This window comes from Schistocerca cancellata, chromosome 9, assembly GCF_023864275.1.
Source record: "Schistocerca cancellata isolate TAMUIC-IGC-003103 chromosome 9, iqSchCanc2.1, whole genome shotgun sequence".
NCBI classification, from domain to species: Eukaryota; Metazoa; Arthropoda; class Insecta; order Orthoptera; family Acrididae; genus Schistocerca; species Schistocerca cancellata.
Window position 1 is genome coordinate 167,090,398 of NC_064634.1, and position 23,842 is coordinate 167,114,239.

Genomic DNA, 23,842 nt, shown 5'->3' on the forward strand with positions numbered 1-23,842 from the left:
TCCTTTCATTTGAAGTTAATAGTCTGATGAAAAAGTGTTTTTTAAGTTTGTACAGTACTTTATTACTAACTACTTTAAAAGTTCTTCCTTATGTACAGTTGAGTTTTTTTCTTACATTCAGTTTAATTAAAAATTAATTTCATGTATACTAGAAATGTAAGTCTGTAGCTGTAACTAACTTGGCGCCTGCGAGTTCATTAGCATAGACTGTATGGTCTGCGTAGGTTTTTATTTTTCTTTCACCAGTGATTTGACCCTCATAGGTGTTAAACTTGTAAAAATGCTGTAGCAGTATTTCTTTATTTCTGATGGAGAAACCAAGTACTAGTTTTCGGTCTAGCTTCAGAATTGCCTTAATAGTAACAAATTTCATCCCCTGTTTTATCCTCTTAGGGGTGGAATTTCAAAAAATTCCTTCTTAAATGATGCCTACAGTATAAGATCAACACCATCTGCAAATCTCCAAGTTCTTGTCCTTTGTGGTTTGGGATGGGCAATGATGAGTCAGCAAGTTAGTGAGTCAGTCAGTTGAGACATTGCATTTTAAACAGAGAGATAAACAAATGTAAGATTTTTAAAAAGTTTTTATTTTGGTACCTCACAATAGGATTTATAGGATTTTTTTTATCTTAGAAGCTTCAAAAGTTTGGCCAACCATTGGTCGTGGATCTAAGGGACCATCGCATTTCTCCTCCTCCTGGATAAGAACTGTGTTAAGGTCTAAGCTAAATGGAATGAATAAATGGTGATTTCCAAATGCAGGTTTATGGAGGATGCAATCAATCAAGTCATTGAGCTGATCAGTCTCCAAGTGAGCCTAAGTGGGTGGGGTCATGGGAACAGGAGGTTTTGACAATGTGTGGTGGCCATTGATGGAGAGTCCTCAGTCATTGTATGGTTGTCTATGAGACTACTACAAAAATAGAGACGCCAGGCTAAGTTCACCTGACATGGGTTAAAAGATGGTTGTGAAAGGGTGACCAGGGTGCGGTGTGAGGTCTAATTTTAATTCTTAATCTTTCACATAGAGCATTGTTGAACACGTTGCAACCAGAGGTTGCAGTTCTTAGAGCTGTGACCTATGCTAACGATCTCTCATTGGCGCTGGCCAACTCGAAAAAACAAATTGAATAAATTGGGATACTCAAGATATGATGTAACCAAATTAAGTTAAAGGTGGCAAAACACATCTAATATTGTGTTATTAGGGAACATTTTAAGGAGATCCCATAATTAATATACTTTGTGAATGCATTACAGGTCAAAATGTGTCAAGATACATATATATCTACCTGATCATTTGACCTCGATTTTTTTTCCATCAGTCTTATGGCTGGTTTGATGCAGTCCACCACGAATTCCTCTCCTGTGCTAACCTCTTCATCTCAGATTAGCAATTGAAACCTACATCCTCAATTATTTGCAGGATGTATTCCTCTACAGTTTTTGCCCTCTACAGTTCCCTCTAGTACCATGGAAGTCATTCCCTCATATCTTAACAGATGTCCTATCATCCTGTCCCTTCTCCTTACCAGTGTTTTCCACATATTCCTTTCCTCTCCGATTCTGCGCAGAATGTCCTCATTCCTTATCTTATCAGTCCACCCAATTTTCAACATTTGTCTGCAGCACCACATCTCAAATGCTTCGATTCTCTTCTGTTCCGGTTTTCCCACAGTCCATGTTTCACTACTATACAATTCTGTACTGCAGACGTACATTCTCAGAAATTTCTTTCTCAAATTAAGACTGATATTTGATATTCGTAGACTTCTTTTGGCCAGGAACGCCTTTTTTGCCATAGATAGTCTGCTTTAGATGTCGTCCTTGCTCCGTCTGTCATTGGTTATTTTACTGCCTAGGTAGCAGAATTCCTTAACTTCATCTACTTTGTGACCATCAATCCTGATAGATTTCTCGCTGTTCTCATTTTTACTACTTCTCATTACCTTTGTCTTTCTTCGATTTACTCTTGATCCATACTGTGTACTCATTAGACTGTTCATTCCATTCAGCAGACCATTTAATTCTTCTTCACTGTGAGACTGTCATCAGCGAATCATATCATTGATATCCTTTCACCTTGAATATTAATTCCACTCCAGAACCTTTCTTGTATTCCCATCATTGCTTCTCGATGTACAGATTGAACAGTGGGGGCGAAAGGCTTCATCTGTATCTTACTCTCTTTTTAATCCTAGCACTTCATTTTTGCTCATCCACTCTTATTATTCCCTCTTGGTTGTTGTACATATACTAATGACCTGTCTCTCCCTATAGCTTTCCCCTACTTTTTTCAGAATTTTGTACATCTTGTACCATTTTACATTGCGGAACGCTTCTTCCAGGTCAACAAATCCTATGAATGTGTCTTGATTTTTCTTTAGTCTTGCTTCCATTATTAACTGCAATGTCAGAATTGCCTCTCTTGTGCCTTTACTTTTCCTAAAGCCAAACTGATTGACATCTAGTGCATCCTCAATTTTCTTTTCCATTCTTCTGTATATTATTCTTGTAAGCAACTTGGATGCATGAGCTGTTAAGCTGATTATACGAAAATTCTCGCACTTGTCAGCTCTTGCTGTCGTCGGAATTGTGTGGATGATACTTTTCCGAAAGTCAGATGGTATGTCACCAGACTCATACATTCTACACACCAATGTGAATAGTCGTTTTCTTACCACTTCCCCCAATGATTTTAGAAAATCTGATGGAATGTTATGTATCCCTTTCTGCCTTATTTGACCTTAAGTCCTCCAGAATTATTTTAAATTCTGATTCTAATACTGGGTCCCCTATTTCTTCTAAATCGACTCCTGTTTCTGCTTCTATCACATCAGACAAATCTTCCTCCTCATAGAGGCTTTTGATGTATTCTTTCCACCTATCCGCTCTCTCCTCTGCATTGAACAGTGGAATTCCCGTTGCACTCTTAATGTTACACCCTTGCTTTTAATGTCAGCGAAGGTTATTTTGACTTTCATATTTGCTGAGTCTGTCCTTCTGACAATCATTCCTTTTTCGATGTCTTTACATTTTTCCTCCAGCCACTTTGTCTTAGTTCCTTGCACTTCCTATTTATTTTGTTCCTCAGTGACTTGTATTTCTGTATTCCCGAGTTTCCCGGAACATTTTTGTACTTCCTCCTTTCATCAATCAATTGAAATATTTCTTCTTTTAGCCATGGTTTCTTGTTACAGAACTCAATTAGTCTTTCTCCTCTATCATTCCATGTCCTAAGCCCATATTCTCTGATAACATTTGCTTCTACTCCTTCCCCTACAGCTGCATTCCAGTCCCCCATGACTATTAGATTTTCATCCCCCTTTACATACTGTATTACCCTTTCAATATCCTCAGCCACATTCTCTCTCTCTTCATCTTCAGCTTGCGATGTCAGCATGTACACCTGAACTATCGTTGTCGGTGTTGGTTTGCTGTTGATTCTTATAAGAACTGTTCACAGAAACACACTCTCTGCGCTATCTTCGTATTCATAGTGAATCCTACTCCTGTTATACCATTTTCTGCTGCTGTTGATATTACCCTATACTCGTCTGACCAGAAATCCTTGTGTTCTTTCCACTTCACTTCACTTCACTTCACTTCACTGACCCCTACTATATCTAGATTGAGCCTTTGCATTTCTCTTTTCAGATTTGACTTAGGAACCAAATACTGAGCAAGTAAGCAACATGGGACTGTTGTTATAAAATGAAATTTTCAGTGTAGGTCAAAAGAGGTTCATCTCCCTTCTAGTGTGGCTGTAGGCCAATTACTAGGACATGCAGGGGGGGGGGGGGGGAGAGAGAGAGAGAGAGAGAGAGAGAGAGAGATCATTTTAGGAAATATAGGTGCCTTTGACACATCTGTAGATGGACTATTGCTGATGATGGGATTTTGTCCTCTTAATATTAAAGATTGCCATCTATTGGTTAGTAGGTGGAGGAAAAAAAACACACCACAGAAAAAAAATACATTGTCTGTCGAAATGAATGGGAAATTAAAAATTTGACTGTAGAAATCTGTTAAGTGAAGCATTTTCAATCCTCAAAAGCAATCGAGTTTGTGTAGACCTGATAAAGATGGGGGCAAACACTGAATATGGCCATGGTGCTGGAGAGAGGACATGGAAGCTCATTATGTTTGACTTCCTCATTTATGTATGGGCTGCTGCCTATGCCATCAAAGTAGAAATTTTCCCATCTTCTTTCCCTGCCACCCATTGAGCACCAGGACAAGGATATGGGAAAATGATGTAGCCAACAAATGGCTTTATGATTCAGTGTGCTGTCCCCCTGCACACTTTATCATAAGATATATGGATCATGTGGCAGTAGAAAGATGATTGGTTGCAAGTAAAAAATGCACACTATCAAATTGACTGTGCAGGCTTGGTAAACCTCATGCCTGCCGTACCAATGAAAAGAAATGGTGCTTACCACTCACCAGGCTACAAATAGGACAGTGTCTGTTGACACACAGTTTCCTCTTCTAGCATGACGATTCACCTGTATGTGAAGCTTGTGGAATACCACTCTTGGTACAACACATTTTAGCTACATATGATTCACATGCTGACTTAAGATCAACCCTCAGCTTGGTTTGAGATGTGTTCACTATCCTAGCTGGGAGATGTGTTCATCATCGTAGCTGACAACAGTAAAAATGTACAGTGTTGGGGAGAAAATATTAGTGATAGAGTGGATGGCTACTATATGTTCCTGGGTTATTATTGTAGCAATTTTCCTCGTGCGAACAGACATCGTTTGAACCAGGATGTGTGTGTGTTTATATCCATTAAGGGTGTTGATGACCATGCTGATCAGCACCTTAAATCCATCATAATCAGTGGAGAGGCTGAAAATAGATCCAATAATGTGGAGAGAAGTACCCAATTACACATTAACATGGGCTGCCACTTACCATAAGTCTGAACAGGGATGTTTAGGTCCGATCAGATGGATTTGTGCTTGTTATCTACAGGTTTGGCAGGGAACATGTAAAATGTTGTGAGTGGAGTGTCAATGGCACCTTACCAATATTGAGAAATATAATAAATGTTGTAAAGGATTGATGTAAGCAGATAGCTGCATCCCCAGCTTAAATTTAAAACTGGTTCTTCATGTTCTTCCTCTAAAAGTGTGCTACCTAAAAATGAATTTTTAGTTTGATGTAAAATACAGTGTGTTGTTTAGTAGTAGTTTGCATGTACAGTTGTTTTGTAGATAGTGAACCACTCACCAGCACATGGCCTGGGACAGATGCTTGCACTGTTTGATGGAAAGTACTAGAAATGCATGCATTGTATGTAATGTAAAATTATAGCCAAGTAGACTAGTACGGCAACCACAATGAAAAATAAATTAAACAGCTATTGTCTAGACTCTAGCGTGCCTCCTTTTAGATGCTAAGTGAATGGCTTATTTGTAGAAATAAATGAAGAAATTGCAGAAAGTTTTTCATTCATCTGAGATGCTCTCCAAATTGAATTAACAGGGAGTTTGTACACTGAGTGCGAATGAATCACAAAAATGCTCAAAGAAGTACTTGGGAGATGGTACAGGGAAGATGGTGCACATTCCAGTAAGCGTTATACTCAGTTTTGAGTGACCCTGTTGTAATGTGAGTCAAAAAACAAATCGATAATTGCCTTTGTACCACATGCAGGGAGGAGAAGAATGATTGTTACATTGTGTACTTTTAATCATACACTGTACTGTGTAAGAGTGTAGCTTAAGATGTATTTCAGTATTTTGTGCCCTGTAATTTAGATTGTTGTGTCTAAGACTTTTTACTTTCATTGTTACAGGAGAAAAACAAAAGGACTAATCAGATTCCCATGGAAATCAGTAATGAGAATGTGGATGCTTCTGGGGACAAGGCTAGTGAAGCTGAGGAGGAAGAAGATCCAAAAGAAAAAGGAAAGCTAAAACCAAACTCTGGCAATGGATGCGATCTTCCCAACTACCGGTGGACACAGACTCTATCAGAAGTGGAGGTTAGTGTCATTTTAATATCAATAGAACAAAAAACCAGTCTAAGTAAATTGTACTTTTTTATTCACTCGATGACTAGTTTTGGGGGAGACTCATTTTCATATCATCATAACATAGTTGAAAATTGCCTTTCCCAAGATGTCAAAATGTGCAGCGAACAGTTACAGTGCTGTAACTGCTCGTTGCATATTTGTGACATCTTTGGAAATGCCGTTTTTGACAATGTTATGATGATCTCAAAATGGGGTCTCGGCCTGAAACTAGTCATAAAGTGAATAAAAAAGTACAGTTTCCAACTTTGGTCTGGTGTTTTGTTCTATTGGTTAATGGAAGTTTCTGACCCAAGCTACTCCAGCATGCTGGAAGTTCATAAATATTGAGATCAGTTTTATGTATATTCTCATCTTGATGTTTGTGTATACTGATTTTTTACACAAGTTTTGGTTCAGACACTGTGCAATTATCCCATCATACCATTTTCGATCTGAGTCCTCCATCTTGTGAAACCAAGTGCTTACTCGGTCGGCTATGGACTCCTTGGCTGCTAGTGACCACACATTAGTATACAGGGTGTTACAAAAAGGTACGGCCAAACTTTCAGGAAACATACCTCACACACAAAGAAAGAAAATATGTTATGTGGACATGTGTCCGGAAACGCTTACTTTCCATGTTAGAGCTCATTTTATTACTTCTCTTCAAATGACGTTAATCATGGAATGGAAACACACAGCAACAGAACGTACCAGTGTGACTTCAAACACTTTGTTACAGGAAGTGTTCAAAATGTCCTCCGTTAGCGAGGATACATGCATCCACCCTCTGTCGCATGGAATCCCTGATGCGCTGATGCAGCCCTGGAGAATGGCGTATTGTATCACAGCCGTCCACAATACAAGCATGAAGAGTCTCTACATTTGGTACCGGGATTGCGTAGACAAGAGCTTTCAAATGCCCCCCCATAAATGAAAGTCAAGAGGGTTGAGGTCAGGAGAGCGTGGAGGCCATGGAATTGGTCCGCCTCTACCAATCCATCGGTCACCGAATCTGTTGTTGAGAAGCATACGAACACTTCGACTGAAATGTGCAGGAGCTCCATCGTGCATGAACCACATGTTGTGTCGTACTTGTAAAGGCACATGTTCTAGCAGCACAGGTAGAGTATCCCATATGAAATCATGGCGGTGAATCGAGGAAGTACAGTACATACTGACGAAACTAAAATTAGATTAGATTAGATTAGATTTACTTTCATTCCAATTGATCCGTAGTGAGGAGGTCCTCCTGGATGTGGAACATGTCAGAAAAACAACAATACATGACAAATATTTACAACTAAAACAAATAAGCTAATGTACCATTCCACAGGTCCCAAGTGGAATGATAGTCATTTTTAATGAACACTAAGAGTCATTTTACAAATACTAATGCACTGAATTTAAAATAAAAAAGTTTATTTATTTATTTATAAGGTAATAAACATGTAATACAACTACTGTAATACTTAGTTACAATGAACACATTACTGCACTGAAATGGTGCAGAAGTTAGATTATACTCACTCACACACACACACACACACACACACACACACACACACAAATTTTCAGTGAACACATTACTGCACTGAAATTGTGCAGAAATTATGTTGTACTTATATACAAATCAGTTGGTTTTACTAAGAAATTCATCAATGGAGTAGAAGGAGTTGGCCACCAATAAATTCTTTAGGCTTCTCTTAAACTGAATTTCATTGGTTGTTAAGCTTTTTATGGCTGCTGGCAAGTTATTGAAAATGTGTGTTCCTGAATAATGCACACCTTTTTGTACAAGACTAAGTGACTTTAAATCCTTGTGAAGATTATTCTTATTTCTAGTATTGATTCCATGAATTGAGCTGTTGGTTTGAAAAAATGATATATTTTTAATGAGCTCTAACATGGAAATTAAGCGTTTCCGGACACATGTCCACATAACATCTTTTCTTTATTTGTGTGTGAGGAATGTTTCCTGAAAGTTTGGCCATACCGTTTTGTAACACCCTGTATATGGATGACTGAAACTTTACACACCCTATCAATATGAATCAAATCGGTTAGAGCAAGTGTGTATGGTCCCCTTGTTAGCTCCAGGATAATGCACTTACAACTGCACAGGAAACTGTTCTGACCACGGCTGACACTTGCAACATTCTGAGGACATTGCACAGTTGCTGTTCAGGATCAAATACAACAGTGCAACCTGCAGTCTTCGTTAGCATCTGTATTTTTGTTCAAGCATACATTTCTCACAGTGTTTCCATATTTTTGTCCTGTCACTACATATATGTATATTTAAATGTAGACATTGTAGAAATTGAAAATAGATGAAATTAATTGATTAAATTGACTATGTGGTTATGTACGTAACTCGATTAAATTTGAGTTTGATGTAAGACCTAAGGATGTTTTTAAAGTGACTAAATACCAACAGACTGGTATAGTTGTATGATTTTCGGATGATTTCAAAGAAGAGGCTATCACACTCTACTGCTTGTTTCCTCACACAGCTGCAAAGAGTCAATCTGTTTAATACTGTTAATAATAAAATTCTCATCTACCGAGTGGCAAAAGATGGCAGGGGTTTACTGATAAAGTTCGTATTTGATGCTGCTTGAAGTCCAGCTCTTGGAAATAGAAAGTTGTGACATTGATTTGCTGTGTGCAGCATCAGTGTGCTAAAATCTGAAAACAATTTGGAGATGCTTATATAAGCTGAATCTGATAAAATTTGTGAAATTGTGATGATTTGGTATCTTTATTAATAAAAAATTTCCTTTTTTAAACCACACTCACAAAACTATTAAATTCGAAAACTTCAGAGATTAGATTTAATTTTGGGTTGTTAAATCAGTTGGAGAAAAATGTTTGATATACTAGAGAATCCTACATGTGAAATTGGATTACTATGTAACCAATCTGATTGACTGTTAAAATTTGCTTCTTTAGGCAAAACACAGCAGAGTTCACTAATATTCATCTCACAAACATTCTTATGCAATAGAAATTTTGACAGAATCCTGAAACTGGGTATTATTAAAATAGCAAATGAAGGAAATACAGGACAATAGTTTATGAAAAGGCCCATTCTCAGTACAAAAGTAAATATATATTGCTGCATGAGCCTCAGCAAGTTTTATTTCACCAGCTGTCATTGGCCATTAAAAATTACATTATTTCATTGAAAAAAAAATCTGTAGTTACCTGAGTATCGCAGTAGATAAGGAAGTTTCAGTGCTGTGTCCAATCTTGCAATTTGAACGATACCAATTCTCTCACAATTTGGCTCTGAATTGAACTTTTGGGAACGGGTGCTGATAACCTCGCTGTTGTGAGCTCTAAAACACTAATCATCTTCATCATCTTGAACCATATAACAAAAAAAAAAAACTCTTCTTTGCATGCTATTGTTTCCCAAAATCTAATTTAGATATATCACACTGTTTGAGATAAAAGGGATGTTACGAATGTTTCATTCTGGCTGTATTCCTGGCATGTGATTGGAACAAAGTGTGTACATACAATCCATTTTCTCAAAATTGTAGATAGATAGTGACATCCTTCCAAGTTTAAAGAATAATTCAGTGTGTTAGGTACATTTCATTAACAATAATAAGTGCTCTAACATGCACAAAATGTAGATTCATACCAATCACTAGTTTTCATTGCAAACTGTTAGAATTTCTTACAGTGGTTTACTTAATGTTTAAATATCTCAATAACTATGACTGTTAGTGGAATGATAGGTACTCATTGTGATGCTGACTATAGATGTTATGAGGCATGATAGAATTAAATTATTTTATGGAATAGTTTCTTTAAGATCCGAGACAGATTGCAGATCTAGCACTTTTTGCTGTTCACACATTCTGGTGAGCCAGCCAGCTTCTGTACTGAACATTACACTGTGTAAGAGCTTGGCCATATGAGCTAGCCATCTCCCCTCCCTCAATGCCAACAGTCAAGCTCACCACCTAACATATTTATGGTGAACCTTACTCTGTGTGAGACGGGATTAAGATCCTTGTAAACCACTTCCACCAGTGATCACTACCAAACTGTAGAGACAACCATCAGTGACAAAACTAGATACACTACACAGCTCAGTCTTATCAAAATAGCTTGCATAAAAACAACAAAAACCAAAATCCATATCCACAAGTCAGAATCTAAAGAAACCTGTTTCATCAGGTAAGAGAATGTTTGTATTAATTGAATAAGGTGATTCCAAAATGGAAATGGATGTATATGTTGACAAAGTGGGAGGTCATACAGCTTCTCCTCACACTATTCAGCTGGTGTGATCAGAAAAGGAGGAGAGAAAAAACTCTGATTAATGGAATGTGGATAGTTCCAGAATACATCTACAGCTACATTTATACTCCGCAAGCCACCCAACGTCGTGTGGCAGAGAGCACTTCACGTGCCACTGTCATTACCTCCCTTTTCTGTTCCAGTCGTGTATGGTTCGCAGGAAGAATGACTGTCTGAAAGCCTCCGTGCGCGCTCGAATCTCTCCAATTTTACATTTGTGATCTCCTCGGGAGGTATAAGTAGGGGGAAGCAATATATTCGATACCTCATCCAAAAACGCACCCTCTCGAAACCTGGTGAGCAAGCGACACCGCGATGCAGAGCGCCTCTCTTGCAGAGTCTGCCACTTGGGTTTGCTAAACATCTCCGCAATGCTATCACGGTTACCAAATAACCCTGTGACGAAACGCGCCGCTCTTCTTTGGATCTTCTCTATCTCCTCCGTCAACCCGATCTGGTACGGATTCCACACTGATGAGCAATACTAAAGTATAGGTCGAATGAGTGTTTTGTAAGCCACCTCCTTTGTTGATGGGCTACATTTTCTAAGGACTCTCCCAATGAATCTCGATCTGGTACCCGCCTTACCAACAATTAATTTTATATGATAATTCCACTTCAAATCGTTCCGCACGTATACTCCCAGATATTTTACAGAAGTAACTGCTACCAGTGTTTGTTCCGCTATCATATAATCTTACAATAAAGGATCCTTCTTTCTATGTATTCGCAATACATTACATTTGTCTATGTTAAGGGTCAATTGCCACTCCCTGCACCAAGTGCCTATCCGCTGCAGATCTTCCTGCATTCCGCTACAATTTTCTAATGCTGCAACTTCTCTGTATACTACAGTATCATCCACGAAAAGCCGCATGGAACTTCCGACACTATCTAGTAGGTCATTTATATATATTGTGAAAAGCAATGGTCCCATAACACTCCCCTGTGGCACGCCAGAGGTTACTTTAACGTCTGTAGACGTCTCTCCATTGAAAACAACATGCTGTGTTCTGTTTGCTAAAAACTCTTCAATCCAGCCACACAGCTGGTCTGATATTCCGTAGGCTCTTACTTTGTTTATCAGGCGACAGTGCGGAACTGTATCGAACGCCTTCCGGAAGTCAAGGAAAATAGCATTTACCTGGGAGCCTGTATCTAATATTTTCTGGGTCTCATGAACAAATAAAGCGAGTTGTTCTCACACGATCGCTGTTTCCGGAATCCATGTTGATTCCTACAGAGTTGATTCTGGGTTTCCAAAAACATGATCCTCGAGCAAAAAACATGTTCTAAAATTCTACAACAGATCGACATCAGAGATATAGGTCTATAGTTTTGCGCATCTGCTAGATGACCCTTCTTGAAGACTGGGACTACCTGTGCTCTTTTCCAATCATTTGGAACCTTCCGTTCCTCTAGAGACTTGCGGTACACGGCTGTTAGAAGGGGGGCAAGTTCTTTCGCGTACTCTGTGTAGAATCGAATTGGTATCCCGTCAGGTCCAGTGGACTTTCCTATGTTGAGTGATTCCAGTTGCTTTTCTATTCCTTGGACACTTATTTCGATGTCAGCCATTTTTTCATTTGTGCGAGGATTTAGAGAAGGAACAGATAAACTTTCCTCCCTTTTTTATATTCCTATTAACTTCCATATTCAGGGATGCTGCAGTGGCCTTATGATCACTGATTCCCTGTTTTGCACTTACAGAGTCGAAAAGTTCGGGTCTGTTTGTTATCAGGAGGTCCAAGATGTTATCTCCACAAGTTGGTTCTCCGTTTAATTGCTCGAGGTAATTTTCGGATAGTGCACTCAGTATAATGTCACTCAATGCTCTGTCACTACCACCCGTCCTAAACATCTGAGTGAGTGTCTCAGTCTATATCTGGTAAATTGAAATCTCCACCTAAGACTATAACATGCTGAGAAAATTTATGTGAAATGTATTCCAAATTTTCTCTCGGTTGTTCTGCCACTAATGCTGCTGCTGAGTCGGGAGGTCGGTAAAAGGAGCCAATTATTAACCTAGCTCGGTTGTTGAGTGTAACCTCCACCCATAATAATTCACATTAACTATCCACTTCGACTTCACTACAGGATAAACTACTACTAACAGCAACAATCTATCGTTTCTAAACACTGTCTGTGCCTTTTTAAAAATTTCGGCAGAATTTTTCTCTGGCTTCAGCTAGCTTTCTGTACCTATAACGATTTCAGCTTCGGTGCTTTCTATCAGCGCTTGAAGTTCCGGTACTTTACCAATGCAGCTTCGACAGTTTACAATTACAATACCGATTGCTGCTTGGTCCCTGCATGTCCTGACTTTGCCCTGCACCTTTTGAGGCTGTTGCCCATTCTGTACTTGCCCGAGGCCATCTAACCTAAAAAACTGCCCAGTCTACGCCACACAATCCCTGCTACCCATGTAGCTGCTTGCTGCCTGTAGTGGACTCCTGACCTAACCAACGGAACCCGAAACCCCACCACCCTATGGCGCAAGTCGAGGAATCTGCAGCCCACACGGTCGCAGAACCGGTTCGGCCTCTGATTCAGACCCTTCACTCGGCTCTGTACCAAAGGTCCGCAGTCAGTCCTGTCGACAATGCTGCAGATGGTGAGCTCTGCTTTCATCCCGCTATCGAGACTGGCAGTCTTCACCAAATCAGATAGCCACTGGAAGCCACTGAGGATTTCCTCTGATCCATAGCGACACACATCATTGGTGCCGACATGAGCGACCACCTGCAGATGGATGCATCATGTACCCTTCATGGCATCAGGAAGGACCCTTTCCACATCTGGAATGACTCCCCCCCCCCCCCCGCCCCCTCTGGTATGCACACGGAGTGCACATTGGTTTTCTTCCCCTCTCTTGCTGCCATATCCCTAAGGGGCCCCATTACGCGCCTGACGTTGGAGCTCCCAACTACCAGTAAGCCCACCCTCTGCGACTGTAAATCACGTGATTTACCAACTGACCTGCCTACGCTGTGAAGCCTTCTATGTGGGAATGACCAGCAACAAACTGTCCATTCGCATGAATGGACACAGGCAGACAGTGTTTGTTGGTAATGAGGATCACCCTGTGGCTAAACGTGCCTTGGTGCACGGCCAGCACATCTTGGCACAGTGTTACACCGTCCAGGTTATCTGGATACTTCCCACTAACACCAGCCTGTCAGAGCTCCGGAGATGGGAACTTGCCCTTCAGCATATCCTCTCTTCTCGCTATCCGCCAGGCCTCAATCTCCGCTAATTTCTAATTTCAATTTGCCCCCGCTCATACCGCACCTGTCTTTCAACATCATCTTTGCCTCTGTACTTCCGCCTCGACTGACATCTCTGCCCAAACTCTTTGCCTTTACAAATGTCTGCTTGTGTCTGTGTATATGCGGATGGATATGTGTGTGTGTGTGTGTGTGTGTGTGTGTGTGTGTGTGTGTGTGTGTGCGCGCGCGCGCGAGTGTATACCTGTCCTTTTTTCCCCCTAAGGTAAGTCTTTCCGCTCCCGGGATTGGAATGACTCCTTACCCTCTCCCTTAAAACCCATATCCTTTCGTCTTTCCCTCTCCTTCCGTTTGTTGCGAAAGCTAGAATTTTGTGTGTATGTTTGTGTTTGTTTGTGTGTCTATCGACCTGCCAGCGCTTTTGTTTGGTAAGTCTCATCTTTCTTTTTAGATATATTTTTTCCACGTGGAACGTTTCCCTCTATTATATTCATATACAACGTAATGTAGACAAAATATTTATGCAGAAATTAAGATTTTGAAACAGTTATGGCTTGCTTGAAATTAATTAATTTTATGTGAAAGTGTGATGTGTGTGTGTGTGTGTGTGTGTCTATTTACATTATGTTTCAGCGTAGTTTTTCTTTTTTTCTCGCCTTCTTCACTGTGGAGTTCTGCGATTTGAGCTGTCACTTCGAAATTGTAATTTTTGCTTAAGTATTTTGTCTACGTTAAATTGTATATGGTTGCAGATGACAAGCTGTAAAAGAAAAGACACTGTAAAACCATAATACAGTAGGAAAACCACACCATGTGGTATAAAGGTATGAATACATAATTTTATGTGCACTTCAAAATCTGTAATTATGATTTAAAAACTAATATTTACATGTATATAAACAGTAAACAAACATTCTTTATGTTTAACAGCCATAAAATAATAAAAACAACACTGATGATGCTGCAACTGCAGTGACACATGTTTGGGATTAAAAACAAAACTGTGTTTTGCTAAAGGCAGACCCCATCCAAAAACATATGTAATTATTTCTGCTGATGACAACCTCCTCCTGAGTACGAGTAGTCTCTGCCCGGAGATCCGAATGGGGAACACACAGTGGAGCTGCATGCCCTTGGGAAAAACTGCAGCTGTTTCCACTTGCTTTCAACTATTTGCAGTACCAGCACAGAGAGACCGTTTTTGTGATGTTACAAGGTCAGATCAGTCAATCATCCAGACTGTTGCTCATGCATTTACCAAAAACACTTCTGGCCCTTTTCAGGAACCACACATTTGTCTGGTCTCTCGACAGATACCTCTTCATTGTGGATATCTGATCTATATCAGTGGGAGTACGATCACCCATTTTCATGGGTGATTGCTGTTTATGTGGCCTGCAGTAAAACACCAGTGCCAAACAGATTGCTCTTAAATGTGTTGCATCTACTTCTATGTGATTACTCTGCTATTCACAGTAAAGTGCCTGACAGAGGGTTCAGTGAACCACCTTCAAACTGTCTCTCTACTGTTCCACTCTCGAGCAGCGTGTGGGAAAAACAAGCACTTAAATTTTTGTGTGTGAGCCCCAGTTTCTCTTGTTTTATCATGATGATCATTTCTCCCTTATGTAGGTGCATGCCAACAGAATATTTTCACAATCAGAGGAGAAAACTGGTGATTGAAATTTCATGAAGATCCCGTCACAATGAATTCATGTATCATGTCGGTGGCACTACCTCCCCTATTTTGTGATAATACAAAAAGAGCTGCCCTTCTTTGAACTTTTTCTATATCATTTGTGAGTCCTACCTGATGCGAATCTCACACTGCACAGCAGTACTCCAGAATGGGCAGACAAGCGTGGTGTAAGCAGTCTCTTTAGTAGACCTGTTGCAGCTTGTAAGTGTTCCGCCAATGAATCAAAGTCTCTGGTTTGCTCTACCCGCAACATTATCTATCTGATCATTCCAGTGTAGGTTATTTGTAATTATAATTCCTAAGTATATTGTTGAATTTACAGCCTTCAGATTTGTGTGATTTATCGCATAATCGAAATTTAGCCGATTTCTTTTAGTATTCATGTGAATAACTTCACAGTTTTCATTATTCGGGGCCAGTTGGCACTTTTAGCACCATACACATATCTTATCTAAATCATTTTGCAATTCAATTTGGTTCGTCCGATGACTTTACAAGATGGAAAATGACAGCATCAGCTGTAAACAATCTAAGGGGGCTACTCAGATTGTCTCCTATGTCATTAATATTGATCAGGAACAATAGAGGGCCTATAACACCTCCTTGGAGAATGCCAGATGTTACTTCTGTTTTACTCTTGATGACTTTGTCTATTACTACAAACTGTGACCTTTCTGACGGGAAATCATAAATCCAATTGTACAACTGAGGTGATTTTCCATAGGCATGCAGTTTGGTTAGAAGACGCTTTTGAGGAATGGTGTCAAAAGCCTTCTGGAAATCTAAAAATATGGAATCAGTTTGACATCCCCTGTCTATAGCACTCATTGTTTCATGAGCATAAAGAGCTAGTTGTGTTTAACAAGAATGATATTTTCTAAATACATGCTGACTATGTGTCAATAAATTGTTTTCTTTGAGGTACTTCATAATGTTCGAACACAGTATATGTTTCAAAACCCTACTGCAAATCGAAGTTAGTGATTTGGGCCTGTAATTCAGTGAATTGCCCTTACTTCCCTTTTTTGGTATTAGTGTGACTTGAGCAATTTTCCAGTGTTTAGGTACTGATCTTTCTGTGAGAGTGGTTGTATATAATTGCTGAGTGATTGTATATAATTGCTAAATATGTAGCTATTGTATCAGCATACTCTGAAAGGAACCGGACTGGTATACAATCTGGACTGGAGGCCTTGCCTTTATTATGTGATTTAAGTTACTTTGCCACACCTAGGACATCTGCTGCTGTGTTTCTCATCTTGGCAGTTGTTTTTGATTGGAATTCAGGAATATTTACTTTGTTGTCTCTGGTGAAGGAGTTTTGGAAAACCGTGTTTAATGATTCTGCTTTAGTGGCACTGTCATCAGTGACTTCACTGTTATTGTCTGAAGGACAATGCCTAGATTCGTTGGGGGAGGGGGAGAGGACCATTTATGATCTCCCTCCCCCTCCCTCGAAACCAAGCCCGAGTAGCCAAGTGTTTATCACAGTATAGCACTCACTGTCTCTGTATGGATGGCAAATTATTTATCAACAGGCATTTAGTTTGGGTAATTTAGTCACCACAGGGTCCACAGCTGTGGTAAACTTTTTGAAAGAAAGAAGTTTCCTTTGTTGATGATGTTGCTAACCTCAAACTGCCCAAGAAATTGTATGACTATAACCCAGAACATACATGTAGTTGATGGGTGAACAGTTTGCTTGAAAATAGCTACACAGTCGAAATGTCTTAGTTCACAAAATAAAAATAAAATGGAAGCGCATAACATCTAAAATAGGAAGCTTGTGCACTTCAAGAGGACAGTTAGTTTGGCTTGTAGAAACCAGAAATTCTGTCACCTTCAGTGTGATTCCCACCAGTATCCTGCATTCAACAATATAATACTTCCTAAGGCAGCAATACAGGAGGCCATTTTGTGTTTGCAACTGTAGATAGGAATATTTTTTCTGAAAAGGCTTTTGGCACTACTTGGAAATAAAATAGTGTTCAACAACTCTATGAATGGGCCTTCTGGGTTTGTCTTATCATTGTAGTATGATGCTTCCTTTCAGGGCAGTACTACAGGTTCATGATTGGCATTGCACTCTCATGGTGACATATCTAGGAGAATTGTGCCCCTGAGGGGAACTGTTTAGTAAAGTGCCTGTAATCTGCACTTACGGCTGATTGGCCAAATACCTGAATGTAGAGATAATTTTGTGAGCCAGTCTTTAGAGTCAGTTGACATTCCTCATGGGCATATAGGAGTCATGTATTCTCTGTTGCAGAGGTAGTGTTGTAAGATGTTTCTAAAGAGTTCACTGATATGTACCTGAATCTAGGCATAGGAACCAGCATAATCATTTTCCTGTGTATAAGCTGGCCAGTGCTATTCAGTGGGTGTACACTTATTCTATAGGAAGACACCATATAGCAGAAATTGCAGCTGTTAACTAGCTGAAGGTGTGTTTCATGAATGATGCAGACTAGGCATAGTTTATCAGAAGATAATTTCATTGTCTTTTTTCCCCCAGTGGAAATTTGAAGTGTGACATCATCTTTTTGGGCTGTTATCCTATTTTAGTTTATTGGCAGAAGAGACTGAATAGCAGTTTGGGACAGTGTAGTGACTGGGGTTTGTGTGTCCCAATCCATTGGTTGAATCTGAGAGTCTTTCGAAAGCAATTGAATTGCTACAAGGCATTGATTAGTGGTGTCATGTAGTAATAATATTAACACTGCCGCTGAGCTCAAAGTGAAGCTAGTGACCCTTATTTAGATTGTTAGCATATGTGTAACATTGCACAGAATTAATCTGAGCCCACCAATAAAGGTTTTTAAAAGAATCTGTGGAAGAATTCATAGTGTGATTGGTCTTGAATACCACTCATTGCAATGATTGCTTGGATTTTGGCCGTGGCCATGTGGGTAATTTTGTGTGATGTCTAGGGTGCTCTGAGGATGGACAGGAAGAAACATTTCAGGTCATGTATCAGTGAGTGAATGGGTGGCTTACATTGGCCTAGCTACTTTCAGCTACACAAAAGTTGCTAACACACCTCTTGACTTGACACTGTCTGCTGACACATGGGTTTATTGTCCAGTGAGTAAACCCACCAGTGTACACTGCTTGTGGCATGCAGCTAGATGTGTACTATACTTCAGAAGAGTATACACTGTTAACATGTGGGAGGCAAGCCATAATTTCACTATGCAGTTGCTCTCTAATTTGGGTGACGACAATTTGTGTTGTCATGTATTAGTTAAATTTCTGTTAAACTTCACAGCTTGCCTCTAAATTATTTAGAGGAAATACGCAGCTGTGTCCCTGAGTAGGTGTAACTAGTTAATCATTTCCATTTTTGAAGTTACATGTTTTGTAAACATTTTTGTATCATTTTATGTATTTTACTATGTTTTCAACCTTTTCTTCTGTCAGTACAGTGACTCCCAAGGGAAGTATACACCCAACAGATCACCAATTAGGATCATCTTTTGCACAGTTGTAGCACATACTCAGATATAAAAATACAGCTATAGTATGATATAATTCTTAAACATTTTCTAGAAATCAGAGCTGAAAGTTTTCTTAGACTGTACCATATAAGAGTTCCAGTCATCGAGCAGTGGTTTTAACATAACATGATTAAGTAGCACACTAGAAGCCTGCTGGTTCATCATTCATCAGATCATTGTTTATTTATTTATTTTCATCCCTTTAATCTTCAATCAAATACTTGTCACTATAACGAAACATATTTCTTTGGGAAGGAACAAGAGGAATAATGATAAATCATTGTGGTCCATCCATGCCAAGGTAGTCTAGGTAATACACTGTGTACATAAAGTCTGGAAACACTTTCAGTTTTTTTTTTTTTTAAACGAACATTTGATATGCAAACCATGAGAGACTTGGCAGACGTCAACACTGTAATTGAATCCTTGCCATACCCGTCCCAGCATGGCATCGTAGACTGTGGCAGTCGCTTCCTGTATTATCTCCCGGAACTCTGCTTTATCATGTGGTAGAGGCGGTACATACACGAGATCTGTAATGTGTCTCCACAGAAAAAAGTCACACGGAGTGAGATCAAATGATCGGGGAGGCCATTTCATGAAACTGCTGTCTCCTTCTGTAACATGGCCGATCCATTGATACGGCAGCCTCCGTGGTCAGGTACCCACGAACTTCACAATGAAAATGAGGTGGAGCCCCATCCTGCTGAAAGATGAAAGGAGAGTCCGATTGCATTTGAGGCATCAGCCATTGCTGCAACATGCCCTTATGAATGTGTCTCGTACGTGCTCCGCATTCACTTCACTGACACTGGGACGTCCACTTCTCTTTGCTGAACACAAGCAATCCATCATAATGAATTTGGTGTGCCAGTGGTAAATGGCCTACCTTGTTGGTGGCTTCTTAGCGTACTTGGTTCTAAACATCCGTTGACCAGCTGTAGCACACTTGTTTTTGTCAAACTCCAACACACAGAAAGCTCGCTCCGCACCTGAACTCGCCATGTTTGTGACTAGTGCTGACTATCGGCAAATTACCAAGCAACGCTGTGGCGGTATACATGAAAAAAACTTTCAGGGTTTCTTTTCAACAAGACATATGTATGATATCTGTATAATGTTTGCTTCTTGTGCAATAAATAATTGTATTAAATTGTATTAAGGACTCTCAAAGTAAGGATCATTTATTGTTTAACACTTTCATGTGCATATTACAGTGAAGTCATATACTGTTCTATACCTGCTTCGAGATGTGGACGCTGTATGTACATGGGTGTACCATTAAATAAATATTCATTTTGACACGGTTCATTGTTGTCTAGCTGTATACTGCGTATGCACATATTGGATCAAGGTGGGCTGTAACTGTTTTAAGTAATGTATAGTATTCTTGCAAGATTTGCATGAATGTATCAATAAATAAATGTTTGTTTCATCTTGCCATGACTGTACAACAACAACAACAACTCTTACTACTACTACTACTGCTGCTGCTGCTGCTGCTGCTGCTGCTGCTGCTCCTGCTCCTGCTGCTTTTTCCTGTCCGAAGAAAAGTGATTTACTGTAGTGATACGACTTTTTGGTGGAAGATAAGAGGGACAAAAAGAAAGAAAATAATGTGACTCAAATACAGTACAAACACGATTCTAGTATGCTGCTCTGATTGGCTGTACTAATGCTGCTGCTTATCACCTGGTACTATCTTACGGAATTCAACAGGGTCGGAAAAATTCGATCATTCCTTGCTCTGAAACACTCGAAGCACATCGTACTAGAGCAGTATCTCTTACCTCTAAGTATGTTGTGCAGTTTTTTGAAAGATGAATGACCTGTTGAGTGTATGCTTGCCTTGTCAAAATAGTAGGTGCTGTGTTCTTGTCCCAAAAAAACATAAACAGTATTTCACATATTCATACTCAATGGATTATGTGGTGTCAGTTGCAAATATTTGCTTTTACGTATAATTTCTTGTATTTAAATTGCTGCCCCCCCCCCCCCCCCCTTTTTCCCCCGATCCATATTGTAGTTGCTTTTCAGTTCTTATTGATATTCAGTAGTAACCAACAAGCATTGGGATTTGTGATTTTAATGGTTTTTGCTCAGATTTTTTCTCTTGGTGATTTGAAAGTTGCACAGATCAGTATTGCAAGTTCAGTGAAATATTCTTCGTTTTTTAAAAATCTCATTTATCAAGCACAAGCAGAATAAATTATAAGAAATTTGTGTGTGTGTGTGTGCGCACCAAATAGACCTCTTGTGGAAAAATCATAATTCTTTAAAGAACATGTTATTTTTTATGCAAATTACTAGCTATGTCAGTTGCTGCTATGGATATTACAAAAGTGCATTGTTCTGTTAATCTGCAGTTACGTGTACCTCTGAATACTCCAAATCCTCTACGCCCACGAGATCTGGTGGTGAGCATAACAAAGAAGCACCTGGTGTGTGGAATCCGTGGCCAGCCTCCAATTATAGATGGAGATTTACATTCAGAAATAAAAATAGAAGAATCAACATGGGTGCTAGAGGATGGACGAACTCTGTTTCTTAGTCTTGAAAAAGTGAACAAAATGGAATGGTGGAGCAGACTAGTACTGACAGACCCAGAAATATCTACACGTAAAATCAATCCAGAACCATCCAAGTTGTCAGATTTAGATGGAGAGACACGTGGACTTGTAGAGAAAATGATGTATGATCAGCGACAACGAGAAATGGGCCTTCCAACATCAGACGAACAGAAGAAACAAGATGTAATTAAAAAGTAAGTTTATTCATTTGATAATGAGTCTTTCATTGAAGGTTTCTCAAATGATTAGTCTCCTATTTATTTATCAATGTTCAAGGAGATGTGGTGCAATGAGTAAGATACTGAACTTACATTTGGAAGTAGCAGAGTTCAAATCACTATGCGGTCCCCCTAATTTAGGTTTGACCGTGGTTGCTCTATATCACCCAAGGCAATGCTGGTGCAGTTCCTCTGAAAATTATATGGATGGAAAGGACACTGTTGTCTATAAATTCTGATATACTTTATTTTGTTGTTTATTTTTCGGCATCAGAGTACTGCACAGTTAGAAAGTGGACACCTGTACACTGTTTGTACCTAGGTGGTTCAGTGATCGGAACATTGAACTCAAATTTGAAGGCTTGGGGATCAAATGCTCAACCAGTTATCACAAATGCTGAAATAATTCTTTCAGTAAGGTTACAACTAATTTCTATCTCATTCTTGTTCAGTCAGAGCATTGATCATTGTAAAGACATTGTGCCTACTAGACAGTAACCCTTTCATGGGCTGTGGGAAATGTAATTGCCAGTAACAGTATTTCTTTATGCATTTATGGGAATACATCATACCACTTCCGTGTGCTCCTGGCAGCTAGTGACAGTCTGCTGACCAGCTGCAGTTTTTGTTTGTTGTTAAATACAGCTTTTAAGGCTGTGGGAAGTATACATACAACCACATAATGTTGTTGTTAAGGCCCTTGGGAAATTTGCTTCCCACCAAAGTATTTTCCCCATGAAACATGGGAAGTATACTTTCTACAATATTAACATGCTTTTGGTGAACTTTGATAAGCGTAGTTCCTACCAGCTTAGTGGTTTTACAAAAGTTTGTGGGAATATGTCTTACCATGTGTAGATGTGCCTGACATTGTACCAGGTGTATAAAAATTGCTACAACAGTTAATTTCTGCTTGTCATGAGATCAGTCAATACTGTTGTCTCTTTTGAAGTGAGAATACATTCATTTGTTTCTACTGTGTGTGTGTGTGTGTGTGTGTGTGTGTGTGTGTGTGTGTGTGTGTTTTCCCCCATTGTGTCATCTGTCCTAAAGTTCCAGTGGTCTTGCATTATTGAAAATGTAAACTATGGATTAGTTTGCTCGCTTTCATGTAACTTTCTTGGAAGTGTGATAATGGACCAAAGTTAAATTGTCCTCAGTATTTTCAGTGAGTAACTGAAATAATATAAGCAATGCAATATAACACATCAGCAACTCAGATACAGTAAAATATAGTATCTTCAATTTTTAACTGTGGTTTTATTACAGGTGTTAAATTTCCACAAAGAGAAGATTAATTAGCAAATGTGAAATTATTTGATAAGTGGAAATCTTATGAGAAATTCACATATTCATGACTTCTTTTTAATCTTCCAAATACATTCCACAATTAATCATTCTGTTACACTTACGTTGTTGCAGTTTGCTCGCCTTTGAATCATGTAGAAAACAATTTGGGAATCATTATTTTAGCATGAAACAAGCTGTCAAAGTACTGTGTAATAACATAAGTAGATATTGTAGATATTTGTTAGTGTTTCTATCCCAAATCAGAAGGTATTTCATATCTCCCTGCTATTGCTGATATTATTACTTCAAAGGCTGTAGCCATTCAAGACAACATGAGAAAATGTCATGTAAGTCTTTGAACCAGTATTTTATGAAAGAGTGTTAGTTACCACATCCATATACAGTGTTACAAATATAAGAACAATTTTATGATATTAAACTATGTTGCCCGTAACATTATTTGAGGTTCATTTAGCACCATACATTATTATGTTTTGCTTTTATTTCAACTAAACAAGTGAAGCAATGTTGACACACTGTGAAAACTGACAGACTTGTTTTTGACACATATGGCTGTCTATGTATCATCTGGCAAGGCTAGCAGATAACATTGCCGGGGTGGTAGAACCTCCATGTTTACACCTGAAAAGTAACGAGCTAAGGTAGTAATAGTGTACGTTCCAGTACTCTTAAAGTGGAGTACTGCCAGGTGCTAAATGTCTGTATACACCTAAAAATGAAGTACCCATTTAGAAACAGGACATGTGTTGTAGAGAGAGTGGTAACACTTTTAAATGTAATAACACTGAGTATTTCAACATGTTTAGGTAATGAATGGTCACATATATAATTGACAGAAATAATAGCTTACCTGGTTATTTGTGTGGAGAATCAAATGAAACTGTTGGAAAACTTAAATCATCATAATACTACTACAGTACATGCATATATCTATGCTGTATAGGAAATGTTTTTCCTTTTTAATATTAT

General features: G+C 39.1%; 1 protein-coding gene across 2 annotated transcripts in view; it reads left to right on the forward strand.

Moving 5' to 3' along the window:
- The window catches only part of LOC126100886 (nuclear migration protein nudC), a 49,321-nt gene that overhangs the window by 24,354 nt on the left and 1,125 nt on the right, over positions 1–23,842 (forward strand). For both annotated transcript variants that reach the window (XM_049911555.1, XM_049911554.1), the window contains exons 4-5: positions 5,813–6,001; positions 21,141–21,538. In XM_049911555.1, coding sequence (XP_049767512.1) covers positions 5,813–6,001; positions 21,141–21,538 — 587 coding nt within the window. The remainder of the gene's footprint in view (positions 1–5,812; positions 6,002–21,140; positions 21,539–23,842) is intronic.